This window comes from Carassius carassius, chromosome 16 (assembly GCF_963082965.1).
Source record: "Carassius carassius chromosome 16, fCarCar2.1, whole genome shotgun sequence".
Classification (NCBI taxonomy): Eukaryota; Metazoa; Chordata; class Actinopteri; order Cypriniformes; family Cyprinidae; genus Carassius; species Carassius carassius.
The window spans coordinates 3891210-3915036 of record NC_081770.1 but is presented as its reverse complement, the minus strand read 5'-3'; the positions used below and the strand labels follow the sequence as shown (position 1 = coordinate 3915036).

Here is a 23827-nt window from a genome sequence, read left to right as displayed (position 1 = left end):
TTCAAAAGAAGGTATCTTTCATTATGAAACAACCTTAACATCTGGAGCGTGCCGGTAATGTCTTAAAAAACTGTCTAGCTAGGCAGCTCACTAGGTTGTGGAAGGGACCTAATAGTCCCTAAGAAGATAATAGGCCGTCTCTTTTAGTCTTGTTAAAAAGACTGAGCTTCATACTGAACAAATTGACATTATTCCAGTTGAAATGCCATTGCCGGTTGAGTGGGTGAGCAGAAACAATGGAGAAAAATGGAGAGAAATAAGGAAAGGGCTCTCCGATAACAACCAGGAATCATCTCTCGGCTCTATCAGGGGGCAGTTCGGCCCATTTACCACAAAAAATGGAGTGTGAGACAGAAAGAGGAAGTCAAGAATCCCTCATCTTGAAGACTCCCTCATCCGTGACGTCTGGAAGTTCATCAAAGATGATTCCGTCACACCCTAGACTGTCAGGCTCAGCAAACTCCGTCAATATCTCAGGACACCCCCTCTCACTCTCTCTCACCATCTTAGCAGGCGCCACATGGCATATTAGAGCTCTGTCAGATGCGATCAGAGTGAGCAGTTCAATCTGCAGCATAAGTGCAAAAAAAGCATTAAACCTGCACATTTTTGAAGCAGGGAGCTGTCACATCACATCAGGGCACGGGGGGGCAGCCCGACAGCTCCCCATGCTCCATATTGAGTTCATCTTCACAGCAGGCCAGGGCAGGTCTGTCAATGTGCCAGGTGTCGAACGAGGGAAGAAAATTATGCCTGGGTAACTGATGTGACGTGGGTAGACGGGAAGGGTTTGAGATTCCAGGTGTGAACCCCCAGAACTGAGTCGTTATTTGTGAATCAGTTCGGAGACTGTTAGGAGTCTTTACTTCTCATGTCAAAAATCCAAGAAAATGTAATGTCTTTGTAAAAGGCTCCCAGACAATTATTTGATTCAATCTTGGTGGGATTTAGTTCAATAGCACCGTAATTCTTCAGCACACTGAAATTCAGAAGGTATTTGCATAGAGATATCCGAGTCAACGACCTCCAGAAAAGACCGCTAAACCCACAGGAGCATTGCCTTAGCAACACAAAAGGTTGTGGGTTTGATTCCCAGGGAACACATATTAGGTAAAAAAGCCTGAATGCACTGTAAGTCGCTTTGGAAAAAGCGTCTGCTAAATGCATAAATTCAATTCAATACATGAAAGATATAAGGTTTGTTAATGTTCACTCACCCTCTGCAGGTAAAGTGTGACCAGTACTGGCCGAGTAGAGGGACGGAGACCTATGGTATGATCCAAGTGACGCTCCTGGACACCATCGAACTCGCCACTTTCTGTGTGCGCACCTTCTCTCTACACAAGGTAAGACTTTTAGGTAACCTCAGTTTGAACCGTTTCAGCTACAGCAGGGGTGACTAATCCTGCTCTCAAAGGGGCCCAACATCCTACAGATTTTAGCTTCAACTACAATTAGGGATAGTTCACCCAAAAATGAAGATTACCCCATGATTTACAAGAACTTGTAGATAAAAATATTGTAGGATATAAGCCACTTTGTTCTTCTCGAGAATAACATATTCTCATCAGAGCTTGCGCTATATCTACGTCCTACGTCCTCTGCTGAATTCCCACTTTCTCATGAGCATGCATATGAAAGTTAGCGAAAACTGGAGATTACAGTTTATAAAGTTTTAAATATTGATATTTTTCTCACACAAATGCATCGATTCACTTCAGAAGGTCTTTATTAACCCCCTGAGTCATAAAGAGCATATTTTTTATAATGGATGGATGCACTTTTTTTGGGGCTTCAAAATATTGGCCCATTATTGATTTTGGATAGGCCAAATTCATATACACCTAGGATTGTTTGAAGGTGAGTAAATCATAGGTTTTTTTGTGGGGTGAATTGTTCGAAACTTCCAGGCAAATTCTACAAGACCTTGGCTTTTCAGGAGCAGGATTGGACACCCAAGTCCACAATGGGTGTTTCTGATCAAATGTACTAGTAACACTTTGCTTTAGATGTTCTCAAGAGTTTAACGTTGTGCATGGGCCTATTATTTCCCTGTGGACCCTATAGCAGACACATTACACAGTTTCGCTTTCAGACTCCGACAAACATATGCAAACCAGGATGATTGCAAACTGGAAAATTTTTCCAAAACCCTCCTAGTGTTCTCATCTCGACTGCGTACATCAACACACACGCATGTTTTTTATAATCTCCTCATTCCACATCCATCATCTTTTAATGCTACGCCTGCCAAAGAGAGCCACTTAGCTAAGTGGCCAAAGCAAAACGACTCCATGCAAAATTGGCATCCCAGACGGCGCAGCGGTCAAGTAAACATGAAGTGGTTGGGAGCGAGGGAGAAAAGTAGAGAAGGGTCAGCCAGTTGCACAGTCAGACCGTAACATGAATTAAAATGGATTGAGCTTTTACTGTAGTAAAGGGCACCCGTAAGACACAAACAGAAGCATTGATTAAAGGGAGGCTGTCGTACAGAGCATGAAAAGCATGCTTATGGTTACGGGATGAAGCTTTTGTTTAAATCCCCTGAAAAGAGAAATGAGATCTCTTCAACATCTCAATTGATTCTCCTAGACAGCACAGAGAGTTATTGGATCTTCTCAGTTTTGTCCCAGTAATCCACTAGTTTCAGAAGAGATCACCTGAGCTATGAACGAGCAATTAAATTGTCTTGCACTTCGATGATCTTCATATGACTCTTTTCTTTTTACTGGAGGGACATCTTCGAATACAGATGAGGTGTGTTTTTGTTGCACCACAGTTGTTGTATTGCATTGCTAGGCTTGAATAGTCAGAGTTTGCTTACAACCCTTACACACATACTTGCTGGAACAGCGAGGTGTATTTATGTGTGCGCATATCATGCAGTCTCGTACACACAGTCAACCCAGAGTCATGAATTCTTAAAGACAATCCTGCACAAGCCCATTCACTGCGGAGAAACAGCCTGCAGAAGACAGCCAGAGGAAAAAAAAGTATCTGGCAAAACTGGGCCAGTTTGCTCTCAATTACATTGTTTATTTATTCATTTATTCAAAAGGAGCCTCTGTTGGAACAGCAGCGACATTGAAATGCAAAACCTCCCTTTAAAGACGTCCAGGATGAGAAATAAAGGCTAGCAGCGAGAACTAGCAGGACACTGATGTCTCTCCCTCTTCTTAACGAAATCTCCTCTGTGGCAGACATTGTTCCTGGCTGCCTTGTTTTGTTGAAATACACTGTAGAAGACATTTTGGTGACACAAGGCGATTCCCGAACATAGCATATTTATGACACTGACATGTAAGGTCCTTGAACTAGTAGACAACTCCATGATCTCATGCTTACATGATTAAATCATGCATTGCTGGAACCAGGGCTAGATTTATCACCGGTAAGATTTATTACTGTGCATTCATGCAACTTCACGTCACAGCACTTGCTCTTGTTTCAGAATGGTTCCAGTGAAAAGCGAGAGGTTCGACAGTTCCAGTTCACCGCCTGGCCGGACCACGGCGTTCCCGAGTACCCCACTCCATTCCTGGCCTTCCTCAGGAGGGTGAAGACCTGCAATCCACCGGACGCTGGCCCCATCATCGCCCACTGCAGGTCTGAACCCAGCTCCTACTTGTCAAGAATCTCAAAGCCTTCTAATTTAAGAAAACTTAAAATAATCTTCAAATAAATGCATTATAATAAATGTCATATTTACCTGGCCCTTCAGCAAGTATGAAATTGAATACATTATCAAACAATAAATTCTAAATTAAATGTATTTTAATTATTAATTTCTTCTTTTTTTCTTTTGTACTTTGATGAAGAGACATCACAGCCACGGGGTTATTAGGTTATTTGGGTGCTGTTACTTTAAGAGCTGCCACTGCTGAAAGTGATGTGGATCTGGCATGCATGCTCTTAGTTTCATTTGCACATTTAATATAAGATAATATATGCTACAGCGTGCGCTGCAGTATTTGTGTGTGCAATTGAAGACCACGTGCTATATGCATAGTCTAACAGCTGACAGGACAGGATAATTCCTCTTTACTGATTTTTTTTCTCATCTGACTGTTGTTTTATTAAAGCTCCTCATCACCTGTACAGTTTCTGCTCTCATTTGACTCATGCCTGGTGCTGACGTGAAGCTGGAGCTTGCGTCTGAAGAGTCTCCCATTTGTGGTCAAAAGGCATTCTGTGTCTAAATAAATGCAGTTCTTGTCAAGAAAAAAAAATAGATAGAAGCAGCAGTTGTGAGTGAGGTGGCCAACCCTAGCTCCACCCCTGTATTAACTGGATTAAAAAATGTTAACGCTGTTAAACTGGAAAAATTAGCCATCCTAGCTCCACCCCTGTATTAACTGCAGTAAAAAAATGTAACACCATTAAACTGGAAAAATTCGGCACCTGAGAAACCAAGAAACCAAACTCTCCTGCAATTTTCATCTCTGACTTGTGTGTTTTCAGTGCTGGTGTGGGCCGCACAGGCTGCTTCATCGTGATTGACGCCATGCTAGAGCGCATCAAGCATGAGAAGACGGTGGACATCTACGGTCACGTGACCCTCATGCGCTCCCAGAGGAACTACATGGTGCAGACAGAAGACCAGTACAGCTTCATCCATGATGCCCTCCTGGAGGCCGTAGCCTGCGGGAATACAGAGGTGGCGGCACGAAGCCTCTTCTCCTACATCCAGAAGCTGGCACAGGTGGAGACCGGAGAGCACGTTAGTGGCATGGAGCTGGAGTTTAAGGTAACCGCAAGACACATGAAAAGTATGAGTATGTTTATTGTGTGCAACTAATCATCTTTAATTACATCTTGTCCGATAATCTTGAAAATGTGCCAGATAGAGCCTCTAGTAACAATCAACACCTCTTGGCAGCATGTTTTGTTACTGTAGACACAGATGTGAAAGTCTAGTTGTGACAGAGATGATGGAAAGTTGATGAGAGCCAGAGAGGGATTGTGGGAAGAGTAATTAACACCCGATGAAGGCGGATGTTGAGGAGAAGTGATGTGCTCACTAATGAGCAGAGAGGGACTCTGGTTTGTATTTGGCGACTGAAACACTCCTGCAGGTTTCTGGCCTCCAAGACCTTGTAAAGCTTTCCTTCTTTCCAGTTTTTTTGCTCTTTAGCCTGGAACAAAGTAATCCTCACCAACCCAGGGAGAAGCATTGGAAGCATTAGCAAGGTGGCAAACCAATTAGTTTAACGATGGGACCTGGCAGCATTTCTATTTTTAAAAATCGTATTAAAGTTCTTTTAGTGAGTAGCATTGTCAAACGTGCTATTTTAGAAATCGAGTTGTGCCAGAGATTGTCTTACTATAGGGAGATGAGAGGGTCTGTATTACTTAATATTGGAGAAACTGTAACTTGGATCATGTGTGCCTTTAATAACCAGTCGCATTACAGCATTGACGTCAATGAATATCAGCAACACTCAAACATCGTTTACAGATACTGTAGGAATGAATGATAATGCCATAAGCTGAATCCCATCTGTCGCAAAAAGTCAGTGACTTCTCTTATAAAACAGCTTTTTTTTTCTTGGTAAACTCTAAAAAAATAGTTCAATCCAAAACTATTGTTTAGTGTAAAACATGTTGAAGATTAGAAGATAGGCTGTCGATTCATTTAATGATAAGCCGTTTCCCCTAAAAAACTGTTTATTCGGCGTAGTGAAGCCTATCCTCCATTGACGTCCATTCTAAAAAAAAAAAAGCCATCTGGTCTCCTTTCTGTTACCATTAGCCGTTTCACTTTTTTGGCTAAAGATTGCAGGCTTACCTTTACCGTGGCTTTGGTTGTGCGTCTGGTGTTTCTAAAGCAAGGCTAGCAATGTCCAATTCATGAGTGAATTAGTACCTTCAAAAAGATCATCAAACAAGATAGCAAAGTGTTTAAATTGGTTTGCAAACTGCTCAGAAATGGTTCTTTGTGAAAAAATATGAAGTAGCATCAATATAGCAATAAAAGTTTAGCAAAGCATCAATTCTAGGCAGAAAATCAAATAGCAACGTGCTACGCTTTCGAACTAAGCAGCAAGAGGTATGATAAGATGGCAAACTAATCAATTAGTGGTGTGCTAGGTTTGTAAATTAGCAGTATGCAATAAAAGTTTTTAACTAGTTAGCTAAAGAGCTAACTGAAAAAAAAACAGAAAAGGTTGTTTTGACCATTTAGAGCTTTTGTTATCTAATCAGAAATTATAAACTAACACATAATTTATGACATTTATTTGTCACATTTACATGGTTAGCATGAGGGATAGAAACGTTCCCAACACAATGAGAGTGTAAGTGCTAATAAGGTACCCACAGGGCTAACCATGTCACAAAGCCCCGGCCTGCTAAACCAGCCAAAGTGTGTATGTGCGCATGCTTATGATTTCAACAGCTTGGTTCATTGCTGGGGCTTCCCACCGGAATGCCTCATGCCCTTCCAGGTCCCTCTTTGAAAGCTACTCAAAGGAAAGACAAACAGCCAGTGGCTGCTTCTGAAAGAAAGAGAAAAAAAAGACTAGGCCTGGAGCGGGAACTGAATGGATTTATAACCGGGCGAAGGCATTACCTGGCGAAACAGAAGAGAGAATGTGCGGCAGTTTCTAGATGTGCCAGGCTCGTCCAGTTAAAAGGAGAAAATGCTTCCAGACAACTGACCTAGAAAGCGGAGAAGAATTACGCATTCTGTGGCTCAGTTGATGTTAATTGATGGTTACAAGCTCTAATTTGGATCATGACACGAGAGTACGAGGTGTATGTGCGCGTACAAAACGGTGGTGTCCAGTCAGAATATGAATAAAAAGAGCCTTCCTAAAAGTGACAATGACCCATTACACCAAAGTTCTTTCCAATTGTTTCAGAGCAGGGTTTCATGGCACCCAATGGATGAAAAATGGGGGTTTTGGTAATTATAACAGCAACAAGCATTGACAGGTTTCCTGTGAGCACACGTAAACTGGGTCACCCAGTCTCGCCCATTTATAAACAGTCTGAGACTGAGAAAAAATGGAGGCATTACACCAAAAATAAAGGGTCAGAATGGTTAAATGACTGAGATTCCCATGCAGCAAGTAATGTCTTTCAAGCCTAAATATCCAAAGTAAACTCTATTTAAAAGATTCATTTTTCTCCATATAGTGGTTATGCGAGGCTAATTTGTCGACTTTGTACTTTGTTTCAAAAAGGTAAGGTAGGGAAAAAAACTCACTAGGTGCGTTTCCATTACAGATTTTTACAAAACCTTTGCAATATTTTATAATGCTGATTAAAAAAAACGTCAGAAATTATGGCATTTCCATTTGGTCTTTACTCCCGCCTACATCACACGTGCATGTTTGCATAATGCGTGAGGTCGAGCTAGTGCAAGACGAGCATTTGTGTTTAAAAAGTATATAAGACTAGGCTCAGCTGGGTTCATGTAGAGCCCTTTGAAGCTGCAATGAAACTGCAGTTTGGACCTTCAACCCGTTGGCCAACACTGAAGTCCACTATCTGGAGAAAAATCGTGGAATGTTTTTCTCAAAAATGTATTTTCAACTGAAGAAAGAAAGACATGAATATATTGGATGACATAGGGGTGAATAGATTATGAGGAAATGTTTATCCTTGAAGTGAACTAATCCTTTCAGCTGTAAATGTTTGGAGTTTGAGAGATTGGCTTGGATTTATCAATTGTCTTTCTCTTTCTCTTCCCACAGCGTTTGGCAAACTCCAAAGCCCATACATCCAGATTCATAAGTGCCAATCTACCATGCAACAAATTTAAAAACCGGCTAGTCAACATCATGCCCTATGAGACCACTCGAGTGTGCCTGCAGCCCATCAGAGGACTGGAGGGGTCCGACTATATCAACTCCAGCTTCATTGATGGATACAGGTACTACAACAGCAAGAAAGCGCCCCAAAGTTGTTAATTTTGTCCATTTAAGCACCTTAATTCACAGGGGACTCACTTTCTCTTTGCTGTAGACAACAGAGGGCTTATATAGCCACTCAAGGCCCATTAGCGGAGACCACTGAAGACTTCTGGAGGATGTTGTGGGAGAACAACTCCACCATTGTTGTGATGCTGACCAAACTGAGGGAGATGGGACGAGTGAGTGTCCCTCTTCTTTAAATCCAATGGCTTTCAGCCCCCATATCGTGTCATTTAATGATGTTTGTGTGTTTTCACAGGAAAAGTGTCACCAGTACTGGCCAGCGGAGCGCTCCGCTAGATATCAATACTTTGTGGTGGATCCCATGGCGGAGTACAACATGCCGCAGTATATCCTCAGAGAGTTCAAAGTGACAGATGCTCGGGTGAGTCCTGAAATACAACAAAAATATATTGGCTACTGAATGATTTCCATCTTCATTTACCTTTTGTAAGACTTTTGCATGGTACCTCGATGTGTTATTTTGGGGCGTTTCTTGGAAATACAATTGACTACCATAAAGTATTCCAGTTATTTCCAAGATTATCATGGTATTAGCATGGGATGTATCCAAAAACACAGTATTACCATGGTACCATGTATGAAATCATCAAAATACTGTAGTACTTTGATATTGTGGTATTAAACTTTACATACCCTGGTACTCCAAGGCAGAATACCACGTTTTCTTCAAAGTTTATCATGTTTTCTTGGCATCATAAGGGAAAAACATGGTAATGCCACAGTATTTTCCTGTATTTACTTGCATGTTTGCATTTATATTATTAGCATTATTACATTATATAATAGTTTTAATTTTATTATTATTTTTATTATATTTATGAGCGTCATTTTAATAGTATTTAGTAAATGTAATGATTTCTTATTAATAACAGAAAATTAATATTGATTATAAATATTGATGTATATTGTGCCATAAAAACAAGCTTATACCATGCCTCAAAAATATTTTTTTCGTAGCGTTTCAGAAGCACATCATTGCAGATTATATCATTTACAAAGTGTTTTTGGTAAAAATGATGCAATATTGTTCTTTATCTATTCTGAGCCAAAATACTGTTAGCTATCTTATAATCGTGTTTCCCATGAGTCTCAGCTGTAGGTCTTCCTCTAGACATGTCTGAATATCCCATTAAGAGAGCGAACACTAGCAGAACCGTTCACTTAACTACTTCACCCCTCATCAGTCGAGTTGCCTTTCCGGCAACACTCTGACAGTCGGCATACGAACACGAGAGGACGGGCCCAAGACAAAATGAGCATCCCGAGCGTCACTCATTCCAGCCGAGCACTTTAATTGTGATTGAATCATCCAGGCCGGCTCTCCAGTAATCAGACTGCAGCAAGAATCAAAGAGAGCTTTAATCAGAGCCGACTGGAGGAGGCGGGGCCTGGACTGAGGCATGATGGGATACCACCATGCTGGCTTTTGCAGGAAACAAGTCACGTATTTAATCACACAATTGGACACACATCACTCGGCCCTGTAGTGTGTGCGCAGAGTTCAGTCCTGGCATTTCTTTCACCCTTCTTATGTTGCAGCAAAAACGAACTGCTGTTTGCAGTTAATCAAATGCAGATGAATAAAGATTCAGCCCATGACTGCTTTCAAGTGCTGACAAGACAATATTTAATATATATATATATATATAGTATTAGTATTAATTAGTATTATGAGTTAATGATAATTATTAATTACTTTATACTTCAAAAAATTATAATAAAATATTTAATTCATTTATATTACTTATAAATTACTTATTTATTAAGTTTTTGTTTTCATAATATGTGCACGTGTACTATGTATATTTATTATGTATATATAAATGTATATATTTATAAATAACAAATTATATGAAAATACATATATGCATGTAATTTTATATATATATATATATATATATATATATATATATATATATATATAAACGCATTAATAATTACGTTTTTATTTGTATTAATTTAACTGTGTTTTGATCTCGTTCTTAACACATGCAAACAAAAACAAAAGACACCAGCATTAGGAGACAGAAATCTAGAGGAGTTTCTGTTTTTGGTCTGCTGTGTAACGGTTGTGATCCAGAAACCTCGTTGTTGGACTGTGGTTAAGTGTGTTTGATCTGCCGGACTCTGACTGTAGGGATGAGTGAATATCTCCAGCCCTTTCGGCTTTAATTGTGCCTGGTTCTGCCTGAGCTTCCCTTCGATCGCTTGTTTCTCTGTCCTGGCCGTCGCTCTCCACTTCATCCATCAGGGTTTCTCCAGCCCATCGATTAGCAGCAGAGTCACTCCGGCCTGTTAAATCCCGTATCGGCACGCCTCCGTCCAGATGAAGCCATCCATCCACTGCTGTTGTGTGCAGTGAAGGATTGTGTGAATGAAAGAGACTGACGTTTGGTGTTTGTGTTTATCTCTCAGGACGGCCAGTCCAGGACCGTTCGCCAGTTCCAGTTCACCGATTGGCCGGAGCAGGGCGTTCCTAAATCAGGAGAGGGCTTCATTGACTTCATCGGACAGGTGCATAAAACTAAGGAGCAGTTTGGACAGGACGGGCCCATTTCTGTCCACTGCAGGTGAGGAAGCATCCCGTCGCCCTTTCAGTTGAGCACATAAACACACATATACAGTGGCATGCGAAAGTTTGGGCACCCCTTGTAGAATCTGTGAAAATGTGAATACTTTCAACAAAATAAGAGAGATCATACTAAATGAATGTTATTTGTATTTAGTACTGTCATGAGTAAGATATTGTACATAAAAGATGTTTACATTTAGTCCACAACACAAAAGAAATTGCTGAAATGATTAAAATAACCCCGTTCAAAAGTTTGTGAACCCTTCGTTCTTAATACTGTGTGGTTACCTGATGATCCACGACTGTCTTTCTGTTTTGTGATGGTTATGCATGAGTCCCTTGCTTGTTCTGAACAGTTAAACTGAGAACTGTTCTTCAGGAAAATCTTTAAGGTCCTACAGATTCTTCAGTTTTCCAGCTTCTTTTGCATATTTGAACCCTTTCCAGCAGTGACTTTATGATTTTGAGATACATTAAGGCACTCAAACACAACTATTAAAAAAGGTTCAGACGTTCACTGATGCTCCAGAAGGAAACAAGATGCATTAAGAGTTGGGGTGTGAAAACCTTTGGAATTTGAAGATCAAGGTAAATTGTACTTAATTTGTGTTGCGGGAAACATACAAGTATCTTCTGTTGCTTACGAATGGTAGAACTACATGGGAAAACAAAACTATTTCAACAAAATAAGACAAATTTGGACATCTTCGTCGTGTTCAAAAGTTTTCACCCCCCAGCCCTTAATGCATCGAGTTTTCTTCTGGAGCATCAGTGAACGTTTGAACCTTTTTTAATAGTTGTGTTTGAGTCCTTCAATTGTCCTCAGTGTGAAAAGATGCATCTCAAAATCATACAGTCACTGCTGGAAAAGGTTCAAATATGCGAAAGAAGCTGAAAAACTGAAGAATCTGTAGGACCTTAAATATTTTCCTGAAGAACAGTTCTCAGTTTAACTGTTGAGAACAAACAAGGGACTCATGCACGACCATCACAAAACAGAAAGACAGTCGTGAATCATCAGGTAACAGCACACAGTATTAAGAACCAAGTTGGAGTCATTGGTTTTTTTCTTCTTTTTTGGAACTAGCAGTGCGTGAGACACACATTACACTGATAATCTTGGGTTAATGGATCTCAGTCATTCAACACCAATACAAATGTGCCTGTGAATTATATTAAATGATATCATCTTTCAGGAGATGCTGATTTTTGGGGTCAAACGCCTATTTTTGTGTTTCTGGAGCTACAGGAATTTGATGTCTTTCTCTTGTTTTTCTCTCTCATCCGTCTCTCGGCCCGCGGCTCCTTCAAAGAGACGTTTTTATGCTATCTTTGGTCTTTTTTGATCTTAACTGCATTGCATCATCTTGTTTTCCAGTAAAAAATATCCAAACATTTTAAAACCAAGATACATTTATTTGAGAAGCAAAAGTAGCACACGTATTTTCCCACACAAATGTATCAAAGCTAAGTGAGTTTTTTCTTAAAACAAGGACAAATATCAACCAATAGGGTTAGAAAATATAATCTAATTTCTCTTTTGAATTAAGTTGATTTTTCTGACTATTTGTTCTCGTTTTGAGCTTAAACTCACTTCATTTTGATCAATTCTTCAGAAAAGAGCACTTAATATCTTGCTTCTCAAGTAAATGTTGTTTGATTTATGAATGTTTAGATATTTGTACTGGACACTAAATAAATTCATTTGACAAACAAAACGGAGTTTGAGAAATAAGTGTAAATATATATTTTCTTACAGAGAAAAAACTCATCTATAGTAACATTATTAAATTATATCTTCATAATGTATCATTTAAAATATTTTTAATTTTATATATATTTTTCAACTTCTGTAAAATATATAATTAAAATAATATATTATATAAAATATTAAGAACACAGTTTTATATAGTTGTATATAATAAGGATAATATATAATCAATTTTATATGTTAAAATTATATTTAATAATATAATTATATTAATGGATTACTTGAAATATTTTATAATTTATTCTATATTCTTTTTATCATATCTATTTAATATATAATAAAAAATTGAATTATATACTAAGAATATATACAATATATACAATTTTATATAATTATATATAATGATACTTTTACTGTGTGTGTGTGTGTAGCAATAAAATAATATTAATAGTAATTGTTATTGTTATATTAATTTATTATACTGATAATAAATCTATTGTAATAAAATAAATATTTCTGAATTTATAATAAGAGAGAGAATAAAGTATTTAAAGTAAGTAATATTATTGTGTCATAACATTTTACTTCTCTAGTAAATATGATTTGATTTATGAATCTTTAAATATTTATCCTAGAAAATGACAAAAATACTGAAGAAAATCATGTTTTGCAGTAGGCCTATATGATAAAAATAAATGGATGCTTAATTAAAATTCTTAAAAAAGTGAATTTATTTTGTCTTAAGAATGTTTTTCCACTGAGTTATTGATTTTTGCAGGAACCACTCTTTTACATTTGGTTCTTCTGTCTTGGACGATGGTTGACAGTTTTCAACTCCTCCTTTAATCTTCCTCTCTCTCTCTCTCTCTCTCCATCCATCCATCTCTCCCCCAGATTTCATATCTAATAGAGCCACATGGTTTTGTCATTAATTGCATGATTACGTCGACTGAATGGAAGTGTAAATCCTCTCATTCAGCGCGTCTTCACGCCTGTCAGATCTGAAAGTCTATCTATTTAACCAGCGCTTGGGCTGAAGTCTGAGAGCGGAGCCACTTCTTTCTTTCTCCTCCTTTCTTCAGCCTCCTTTCTGGAGGATTCTGGCAGCACGGACGGACAGAAACGTCAAAAGCGTTTTGTTTTCCTGACAGTCACCGTCGTGAGACTCCCAAGTGCTTTTTCATTCGATTCCCTGACTCTCCCTGCGAGGTTACATCATTATAACGCTGCGTTGTGATTGGTTCGTTGTCTGAACCAATCAGAGGCCTCCGTTAGACGCTTTCTCAAGCTGTTTGTCACGTTTGATTCCCAAGTGGAAGCGAAGGGAGAAATAAGCCCGTTGTCATATCAATTATTGTTGGCTTGGTGAAATCGCTCGCCACCAAAGCAGCTTATGAAGCAGCCTTGAAAAATCAGACTTAAGACTCGTCTATTTCAAGCGCTGTCACGGCGAGACGAGCCTAGAGCGCACATTTGTTCAAACTGAATGAGTCTGATTTATTCTGCTGCTGTTTAGATAGATGGCTATAGCGTGAATACAGAATAGTATACTAGCCAGGGCATTTGAAATAGTGTAGTATACAGTATTTGTGTATTGTGCAAGAGCGCACTGTGTGGAAAACTGTATCCCACAATGCACTTGAGCTTCCCCTTACAGTGTGACGAATTAATGGACATAATGCAATGATTTTTTTTATGTAAATCTCCCGGAAATCTCATTATTTTATTAAACCAACCACACAAATATCTAATTCCAAAATCACATTTATTTATTTATTGTTTATAAATACTTGAATTAAACTTGTAGTATTGAGTATGAGTTTTTTTTTTTCCGTAAAATTTCAACCCTACTAATTTATTTAATATTTTATTAATCTGTAATGTTTTTATTTTATTTTATTTATCATGTATTATAAATTGATTAAACTCAGGAAAATAGTGTACCATTGAGTTTTTGATTTAATTTTTGTTATATTTATTGTTCTTTTATTATTTTTATATTTTATAATTTATTATTGGTATATTATTTTCTTAGACCAACCACAAATAACAAAATCACATTTATTATTATTATTATTTTTTTAATAGATTAAACTAGTATTTTATTAGTTGTAGTTGTTAAATATTTTATTAATGTTTTGTTTTTATTTTATTTAATATTTTACGAGTTGTAGTTTGTTTTTGTATTTGATTTTGATTTGTATTTTTTTTATTTAATTTATTATTTATTATAAATTGATTAAACTTGTGTACTAAAATTTTGTAGTTTTGAGTTGAGTTTTTTTTCAAATCCACTTATTTTTTAATTTTTCATAATTTATAATTTGTTATAAACATTAAATCAGGGTGATTGGTTTATGACCATTTATGCTAACCAACTAACTAACCCTTTTCCACTGCACCATCATCAGTTCTCAGTTTCAGAGCACTTTTTAACACAAGCTTGTGTTTTCCTCAATGCAGTGCCGGTGTGGGCCGGACCGGGGTCTTTATCACACTAAGCATCGTGCTGGAGCGGATGCGCTACGAGGGTGTGGTGGACATCTTTCAGACGGTCAAAATGCTGAGAACGCAACGGCCAGCAATGGTGCAAACAGAGGTGAGAGTCCAGAGCTTCTGTTTTACGACAGATTGTCTTGTTTACTTGCTAGGCGTTTGGCAAATTTAAGTAATAACGAACGCTGATGCCTTTGTGTTTCGCTTTACAGGACGAGTACCAGTTTAGCTATCAGGCGGCTCTGGAGTACCTTGGAAGTTTTGATCACTATGCAACGTAAAAAGCCATTTTTGTTCCCCCCTGTCCCACAAAGCCCCCTCCCCCAACAGCCTCCTGAGCCATAAAAACTTGCTTGAAAACAGGAAACGATGACAACTATACACAATTTATAAAATTTTGGGAAGAATCGTCTTTTGGAACCAATCAAAATGCATCGTGTGTATCCCTAATTGGACAAGCAACACTAGAGAAGTGCAAACGGATCCGAAACCCCTCTACACCCCAAGCTCGTGATGGAGGAACCAAATGTTTTGGCTCAGGCTGTAGGGCGGGAATAAACATCTAGGTGTCGGACCACTAACTTTACCTCAAGTGTTCGGACATGGAGGACAAGCATTGTTTCTTTTCAAACTAACTGTATGAACATATTACAAAAACATGAAGGAAAAGTCAGTGGGATACAACATGACCACAAAATTAAGTATAAATGATGATCAACTAATTGGTTGGAACTTAAAATCCTCCTTTGTTTTCTAAAATGGCAACGTTTCCATTGAAATGTCATCTGTTGGTGTAACAGTAGTCGTCTTTGCTGTCTTCAAAGGAGAAGTTGGAGCAATGGTATAGACAAGACTTCTTTTGCTGCTCTCGTCTTGGATCCAAGCCTCTCCTTGACTGACATGTTGCCATTCAGACAAAATTGGGAACCACTTAAGAAGCAATTTGAGGCAAACCATTCATCCACTTGAGAAGGTTACTCTCCTCTTGAAACCACTGGAATCGCCAAACAAGAACTCGACATGTCTTGAGCCGTTGAGGCATTCAAGGAAATTGTTGAAACCTAATTGCATTGGTTTCTTGAGGTGGGGACAGTTTTCTGTGCTTTGGAGGACGTGCTAGTGAACTTTTCTGCAAATGTAGCTCCATCTTAACTTCTCGAGAGCCAATGGGAGCATGAAATATTGTGTCAATTGAAAATCAGGACAAGAAGTTCCACCAACAAAGTCTCGAGTTTCTTTGGTGCAATTTAGCTCCATTTCTATCCTCGAGAGCCAATGGGAGCTTGACCTGTTGTATAATTGGGAGATTTGGACCAGAGGAACCAACAATGAAGTCTCACATTTCTTTGACGAAGTATGGTTCCATTTCCATCTTCAAGAGCCAATGGGAGCTAGACCTGTTGTGTAAATTGGAGATTAGGACCAGAGGATCCACTAAGTCAGTCTTATGTTTCTTGGGCGCAATGTAGATCCATCTGCACCTCTCGAGAGCCAGTGGGAGCGTGAAATGTTACGTCATTTGGAGATTAGGACCAGTGGAACCATCAACAAAGTCTCTGGTTTCTTCAGCACCTTGTAGCTCAATTTCCATCCTTGAGAGCCAATGGGAGCTTGACTTGTTGTGTCAATTGGAGATTACGACAAGAAGAGCCACCAACAAAGTCTTGCGTTTCATTGGTGACTTCATCTGATACATTGAATGGTCTCTCCATTGGCGTACACAACGCATTTGGCAGACCTGATAGGAGATGCATGGCTACGTCTTGTTTTCAGTACTTCGACGTCCCCAGTGACCAATAATCATTGCCATCGTTTAAAAAGATTTTTTCTTCTTTTTTTGGTTTTGTTTTGCTCTTGATACCAAACATGCTGCTTTTGCTCCATTATGCTGTACATGTACATGTGAAGGGTCCGATTCACCAGATGTAAGTGTGCGAGAGCATGATTACGTGTGCTGGTCCCACCAATCAATCCATTTCCTTATGCCCCAACAGTCGCCCAGGATTAAATTGCATTTTATCGTCATCAACGGCCCATTCCTGGTTACTTTTGGATTTCTTGCATTCAGTTGCTGGTTCTTTTTGAGGTGTTTCTTCAATGGATTTTGGCTAATGAAGAGCCAGAAATGGGCATATGTTTGCGCCATGAAACTGCGGTACAACTTTCTTGTGAATCTGTTGTTGTAGGTGGGACTGTTTTACACATGCATATGCGTACGAGGGGGAGGGGCCTTCGCTCGCCATTAGAGCTGACTGGCTGTACGAGGATGCTTGAACCTGGAGTGTTCTGATTGGTGAGAGAATGAAAGGAGCTGTGTGTTATCTTATTTCCAAAAAGGCCTTATTCTTGTAACATCATAGAAAAAAAAATCTAATACATTATTGTTGTATTATTTTGACTATTATCTTCTTAACAGACATTTGATTTCTTGGTTTAGTGTTTTGCGTTTTTTTTTTTTTAACAAAGATACTGTATTAATTTTTTTTTTAATTAGCAAGGAAAAATAATGCTCATTTTGCTCATATTATGTTAAAAGACATTCTATTTTTTCACTGTAGAAATTTAACATGAGATGTGCTTGTGTGCATGTATACATAGACGAATGGGACGTGAATGTATACATACACACTCACATATATGATATTTAAAAGCAGAATATAAAGATGTATCCAAATCTTCATATGCATAGCCGTTTTTGGTTTTGTTTTTGAAACGGGCACTCATTTTTATACCACCGTGAAATTATGAAATTGTTTGTATGAAATCATGAATGACTTTTTATTGTTTTTTTTTTTTTAAAGAGTCGGGGAAATGCATTATCAGAAATGCAGAAATTTCCCATAAATCATTGCAGGAAGAGCTTTGACTTCCTGTTGCCCATTTATGAAGGCTGAATTATGATTGCAATCCTGTTGTTATTCATCAATAGTGCTAGTATTAACTAAAGTATTACTTTCATAAAAGATGTAGAACTGGTTTACTAAATTGAAAAAAAAAAAAAATTATCTATACTTTCCAAATTTTACTAAAAAAAGACTAAAAAAAACTGTTACAGCCCCATATCTGTGAAAGCTTTCATTTTTTGAAACATTATTTGTCTTTTACTTTTCAAACCACCGAATGTTCAATCGTTTGTTAGATATCAACTAAGATCCTGAATATAATGCCTGTAAATAAACAAATATATATTATAAGTATTTGTATAATTGACCCACAAGATTTCTGTCTTTGAACAAAACTGAGATATCAACAACAACAAAAAACGTTTATGCTAATGGAAACCTTCCAGTTTTGAAAGAAGCTTTGTCTCATGCTAACAGCTCTGTTTATCTCTCTTCACTTCATTCCTCTTTTTTCTGATCCATTTGTTGTTGTTTTTCCCAACTCTTCACTTTTTTTTTTAATCTTAGCCAACACACTCTGCAGTCCAGTGGTGAGAGAAATCACAACACTTTTCCTTTTTCCATAAGACTTTGTGCATCACTCACTTTTTTACATTTGTAATACACTAATACATCTCCAAAATTAAAAAGTAAAAAATTCAACTGTATTTCTCATTACTCATAGTAATTTTAGTTAAAATAGCTTAAATTCAACGTGTTATTAAAATCAGTGCAACAAATTGTTTTAAATGATTATAAAGTAATGTTAAATTTTTGAGTGGATTATGGTAATGAGTATTGCTGGTAAAAATCTTGAAAATAAAATGTTGTAATGCAAAACATCTTCAAAACATACAAAAAAAAATCTTAGTTTTCTTTTTATTTTGGAGTGAACTATGACAAAGCAATGTTCTGGAAAGGTTTTATGAGATTCACCCAAAAATGATTCTCATTCTTACCCGTACCTAGCCTGAAGCACTAATCATTTTCAGTTTTTCTCATTCTGAGTCATTCTGTTGTTGGATCGGGATGAAGAAGGGCTTATAAAATGCCCAGTGCCTATTAAATGCCATAAGAACAGCGAGAGCAAATTGCCTCGAATTGATTGGACGTTTGGTGATTAGCTTCAAGTCATCCTTGCTAGTTTAAATACAAACACCTCTCTCACCACTGCTTCTGCGTGTCATCTTTTTCCTGATAAATAGTTCATCGCAAAGCTCTAGAGGTTTACCGATGCCATGTTTAGTTCACTTTTATTCTTATTTTGTTTTTACATTGGGGGACGAAGTACGAGAGAACTTGGAATCTGGAAATTCCAGTGCTGCCTTTTAAACTGTTGGGAGTTTTGTGTGTTTCTAACGAACTTTTCCTCGGACGGGAAAAAAAAACCCGCAAAGGACCCGTGGACATGTCGGACTGATCTCCAAAACCTGCGATGGCAAAGATGCTCAGAAGTCCTGTTCGTCTGCTCAACATAAGGACATCCGACAACGGGAGCTAAATGTGTGAATCGATTAGACTACAAACAATGGAGAACTAATATACAAAAGCGAACGTATTAAAACCACGGCCAACAAAAAAAAAAAAAAAGCCAAACGCACCCATGAAAATAGTTTCTCTTCGTACGAAGGCCAAGTGCTATCACTTTCAAACTGTTACTTCTGATGGACACAATAATTGGTTTGAAACCACTGTGTATGTAGATATGTTGACTTTGTATTAAAGAAATGTTGTCTGAAAATGTTGTGCCTCGTATTTGGTCTGGAAATATTCATGGACGTAGTTCATATTAAGTCTAGCATTAGATTTCCATGGCATCATTAAAATTTCATGAGCTCAGTTTGACAAGGCAGATGGAGAAATTAAATTGCTTATCGGCAGAATATACGAGGACCAATCAGCTGTCATCGCACATGGCATCTCAACAGAACAATCAGTTATTTCACAATCTGGCCAGATACCTGAATGGTAAACGCATCCATAAGCTCAACAAGCTTGTAATCTAACATCTTATCTTGATGCATTTTGCCACCCACTGCTTGCAATTTTAACATGGTGACCGAGAGACATAAATGACATGTAGATTAACCACAATTCTGTGCAAAAACCACTGGAGGAAGCAGATGTTTACATTTATGCATTTAGCAGACACTTTTATCCAAAGCGACTTACAGTGTATTCAGGCTGTACAATTTTTTACCAGTATGTGTGTTTCCTTGGAACTGAACCCACAACCTTTTGCACTACTAACACAATGCTCTACCACATTTTGATTGTTTTTACACAAAATACTATACTTATTTAATGGTCAGTTAACAAGTCAGTTGAGTGAGTGATCTATACCATTGGTTCCCAACCATGTTCCTGAAGGCCCATGTCTCCTTAATCAAACACACCTGATTCAGATCATTAGTAGAGACTCCAAGACCTGAAATGAGTGTGTTTAGACAAAGGAGAGATGAAAAATGTGCAATATTGGGAACCAGTGATCTAAACAACCAAGTTAGTACAATGTTCTAGGAAGGTTTATGTTAATATCACCTCACGGTCAGTAGATTTGCTGCAAATCTTCAACAAATGCCACTGGACTCGCCTGGAGGATTGAACCATTCACCTGATGCTATTTACTGTCAATGACAGCGTCCTGCTGAAGACGAGAGAACAAAAGGTTGGTTTATATTATATATATAATGTGAGATCTTGGTAAAAAGCCTTAAAAATCCTAATGTTTCTAGACAATGCAAAAGAGAAGGTGAAGGATCTCCAGGGCTAATTGCTTTTCTCGATCTAACTCATTAGCACTGTTCCTCGGGAGCCCATCAAAGCGATGTTTGCATCGGAGTGGCCAAAAGCCATGGAAATTTTGAATAAATGAGAACGAAGTAAATTGGACCGTCCGCCGCCCGTGGCAGAGCTGAGCTACAAATGGCACATCAATTAAATCAAGCCATGGAAAAGTAATCCAGCAGAAAGAGCCAGACATCATCTTTGAGAGATGAACAAGATAGAATGCGTTTTTCTCCGAGTAATTGCTTAGAAATTGTTCAATGCACTTGTATTTCACCACCTTGTCAATCATCTCACAAAATGTAAAGAAATTGTTTGGGATTTTTAGATAATTTCCCTTGTTTTTAACTAAAGTGATGCTGCAAAAACAAAATGGCTGCTGCTGTTCAACAGACAGACAAAATCACAATACAATACTTTAAGCTTGTTTTCTGTTTGAAATCAACTCACTCACTTAATATTTCACAAATTATGTACGGTGTTTGTCTCATATTTAATTATGCCTACAGTACTAATTCAAACATTTTGTGAGGAAAAAGCAGGTTGCACCCAAGCACAAGAATTGTTCACATGATAAATAGTTAGACATACAGTACGTGTTGTTTGTTTTATATTTTATGAAGCAGATGTTAAAAAGAAGAGTTAATTTTCGCCTGGAAGCTGAACGACCAGATCAGTTCAGTCCCATATCACCGCCATTACAGATGTTTCGCGCCTTTTCTGGAGCGGATAAATCTAGAAACATATGATCAAATGTTACTGAATTCAGCTTTAAGTACCTCAACAACTGAAAACGGAAGGTTGAAGCTTTCTGTTATGCTAATCCGAATCTTATGCGACCTTAAACCGAGACTTTTTTTGCGGAGGCAAATGAGTTCTTTCTGGAAATTCGCTTGAATACCCTTACGGTTTATCTCGACGAGAGGAGAGTGGCTGCTCTCAGAGTTTATTATGCAAATGAGACAATTTGACAGATTGCTCAACCCTTCATAATCACTGTTCACGGACGGCTGGATGCGGCACGAGCCGTTTCACTGGGCGGCGCGTACTTACACTGAGCTTTTGGGCTCTTTTAACTAAATATGCTCTCAAAACACTTTCATGGCACTTACAGAGCGTTTTACATCCCGAACACGTACGATGGGTGATACTGTATCAACAGCTTTTATTAGCCCTGAAACAACATTTATGGCAAACTGTAACCTTAATTTATTCTTTAATAATTGTTTATAGGACTGATGTTCTTGCACGACCAACAAGCTTCATTATGGTTATTATTTGCTACTGTAAATGTAGTGAATACTATATTATTATAGGCCTAGACTTGTAGGCAACTGTATCGATGCCTTTCATTGATCACATGACTTAAAATACCCGCCATTTTCTGGAATCAGAAGCACGGCTGCCAACGATGAAATAAATATTTAAATCCTTGAAGTTCTAATAGTGAATAATGGTGAATACTGAATCTTATACAAGAATTGCCAAAAAACAGATTGCAAAAAAAAAAAACATTTCTTCAAAAACATTGTGTCCTAGAACATTCAAAGTCACTGTTTTCCCTATTTGTTCATTTTGCTGTTTTCATTAGCATTATAAATACAACTGGACGTTGAGTGTCTTGCACATTTGCAATACAAGTGTTTTTGTCTGTTTTGTGCCCTCAGTTAATGAGTTGTGTGCATGTGGATGGTTGTGCTTCATTATGAGGCTAAAGTAACATTATTAAAAATCACTTGTGTCAGATGTTTTAATGTTACTCACGACATTGAACAAAACCATTCCTGCACTACAAAGGTAAGACTACTCGCTTTTGTCGGTGGGTTTTAGTTAGATTAGCATGACATCGTGCTGCCCTCTTCTGACAGAAACTGGGAGCGATTTACTTTTGCACATTATTTACTTCAATACGAAGCCCAAAGGAATATTTCCCGCCCAAATAGTCATATTGCTCATAATGGATCCTGAAGATGCTTTTTGCAATGAATAATGTGCCCGATTAGACAATAACAATCATGTGAAATGAGACGAGATCACTCATATTAATGGATTCTGTGGAAATGACAAAACAGAATCTTTTGCTGAGGAGTTTTTTCTCATTTGCTTCTGATAAAATGCTCATATATCTTAGGTTTTGACTAAATTTAAAAAAAAAAACATAGTTGCTATAGTTAAATCATGGATTAACCACGGTAATCATAGTTTAGCAATGGCGTTTGTTGTAAAACTATGGTTTTAAAAATGGTAATCAATACACCAAAAATAAAAAACGCGTTACTGCATTTTAACTACTACAAAACCATGCTTAAAGTGACTGCATAATAAACTGGTCTGAGGAGAAAGATGACAGATTAAGTTTTAGTCTCATTTTAATACAGGATAGTTACATTCTCGCCACCTGCAGTGTTTTTTTTCCTGCATTTTGACCGTGGCATTCTGGGATAGACTCTTTCACTCGCGGTTTAGAAGATGGATGGATAGTCACTTGCAGTAGGCCTATGTGTGCATGATGTGAATCACTAAGCGAAAATGTGATCAAATTAAAAATATTTTAAAGAACTGGCTGTTACAAAAGAACCATAGTGAGTGGTAGTAATGTTATCAGGATAGTAGCCTAATTTAAAATACAAAATGGTATTTTCAAGAATTGCATGTTATAGCCTACTACTTTAATCTATTTTGTGTTCAACCATGGTATTTCCACAGTACTCAAAAAACATGGTAATATGGTAAATTTCCCCGAAAAAGGTTACAAACCTTGTGATCGTAACAAAGCAGAGCGTATTCTGCTAACCTCGATAAGAACTTAATGGCGTATTTTGAGAACCTCCAGATCTTCATCAACGCAGAGTCATTTAGACCTCAGACTCAGTTGTTTTCCAAAGCATTAGTTCACAGATCTGACTTTATTGCCAGCAGCCTTATTTGGTATATCATCTTCAGTCCCGCTAGAGTTTATTGCTGAAGGCTCCTTGCAATCACTGATGGATCACTTACAAGAGATTGCTAGAACATGTCTGGATAATTACTTAAAATGGCAATCAGTGCCAGGGAATATTAGATTTGTTTGTTTTAGTTTTCACTTAGATATCTAATTATAGGCTATCTAGTTTCAGCGCTGGACCTTTGACGTTGGGCGCGACTGCTCGCGATCTACGCATGCGCACAACCATCTGCGCTCTTCGCGCCTCTAGGAAAACCGGTTTAATTAATGATCGGTTTAGTTAATGATAACGACAAAAAAAGAGAGAGAGAGAATTAAATGCATCGCTGTTGTACAGAAAACAGAAAATAATGCAGATATCGCTTACTGTAATGAAAATACATTGGTGTTTCCATCTAATACCCCTTAAAATAGTTTTAGTATTTTATAAGAATGTGTAGGCTGTTTACCATGATGAATAGGCTATAGTAGTTGGCGAATTATTAACTGATT

At 37.9% G+C, this 23827-nt stretch overlaps 1 protein-coding gene across 19 annotated transcripts in view; it reads left to right on the top strand.

Annotated features, from left to right (window-relative positions):
• Positions 1 to 17928, top strand: part of LOC132159463 (receptor-type tyrosine-protein phosphatase S-like) — a 194036-nt gene extending 176108 nt beyond the window's left edge. For all 19 annotated transcript variants that reach the window (XM_059568972.1, XM_059568969.1, XM_059568971.1 and 16 more), the window contains 9 exons: positions 1227 to 1346; positions 3452 to 3606; positions 4462 to 4747; positions 7701 to 7879; positions 7972 to 8098; positions 8179 to 8304; positions 10359 to 10513; positions 14690 to 14825; positions 14935 to 17928. In XM_059568972.1, coding sequence (XP_059424955.1) covers positions 1227 to 1346; positions 3452 to 3606; positions 4462 to 4747; positions 7701 to 7879; positions 7972 to 8098; positions 8179 to 8304; positions 10359 to 10513; positions 14690 to 14825; positions 14935 to 15003 — 1353 coding nt within the window. In that variant the 3' untranslated portion in view covers positions 15004 to 17928. The remainder of the gene's footprint in view (positions 1 to 1226; positions 1347 to 3451; positions 3607 to 4461; positions 4748 to 7700; positions 7880 to 7971; positions 8099 to 8178; positions 8305 to 10358; positions 10514 to 14689; positions 14826 to 14934) is intronic.
• The last annotated feature ends 5899 nt before the right edge of the window (positions 17929 to 23827 follow it).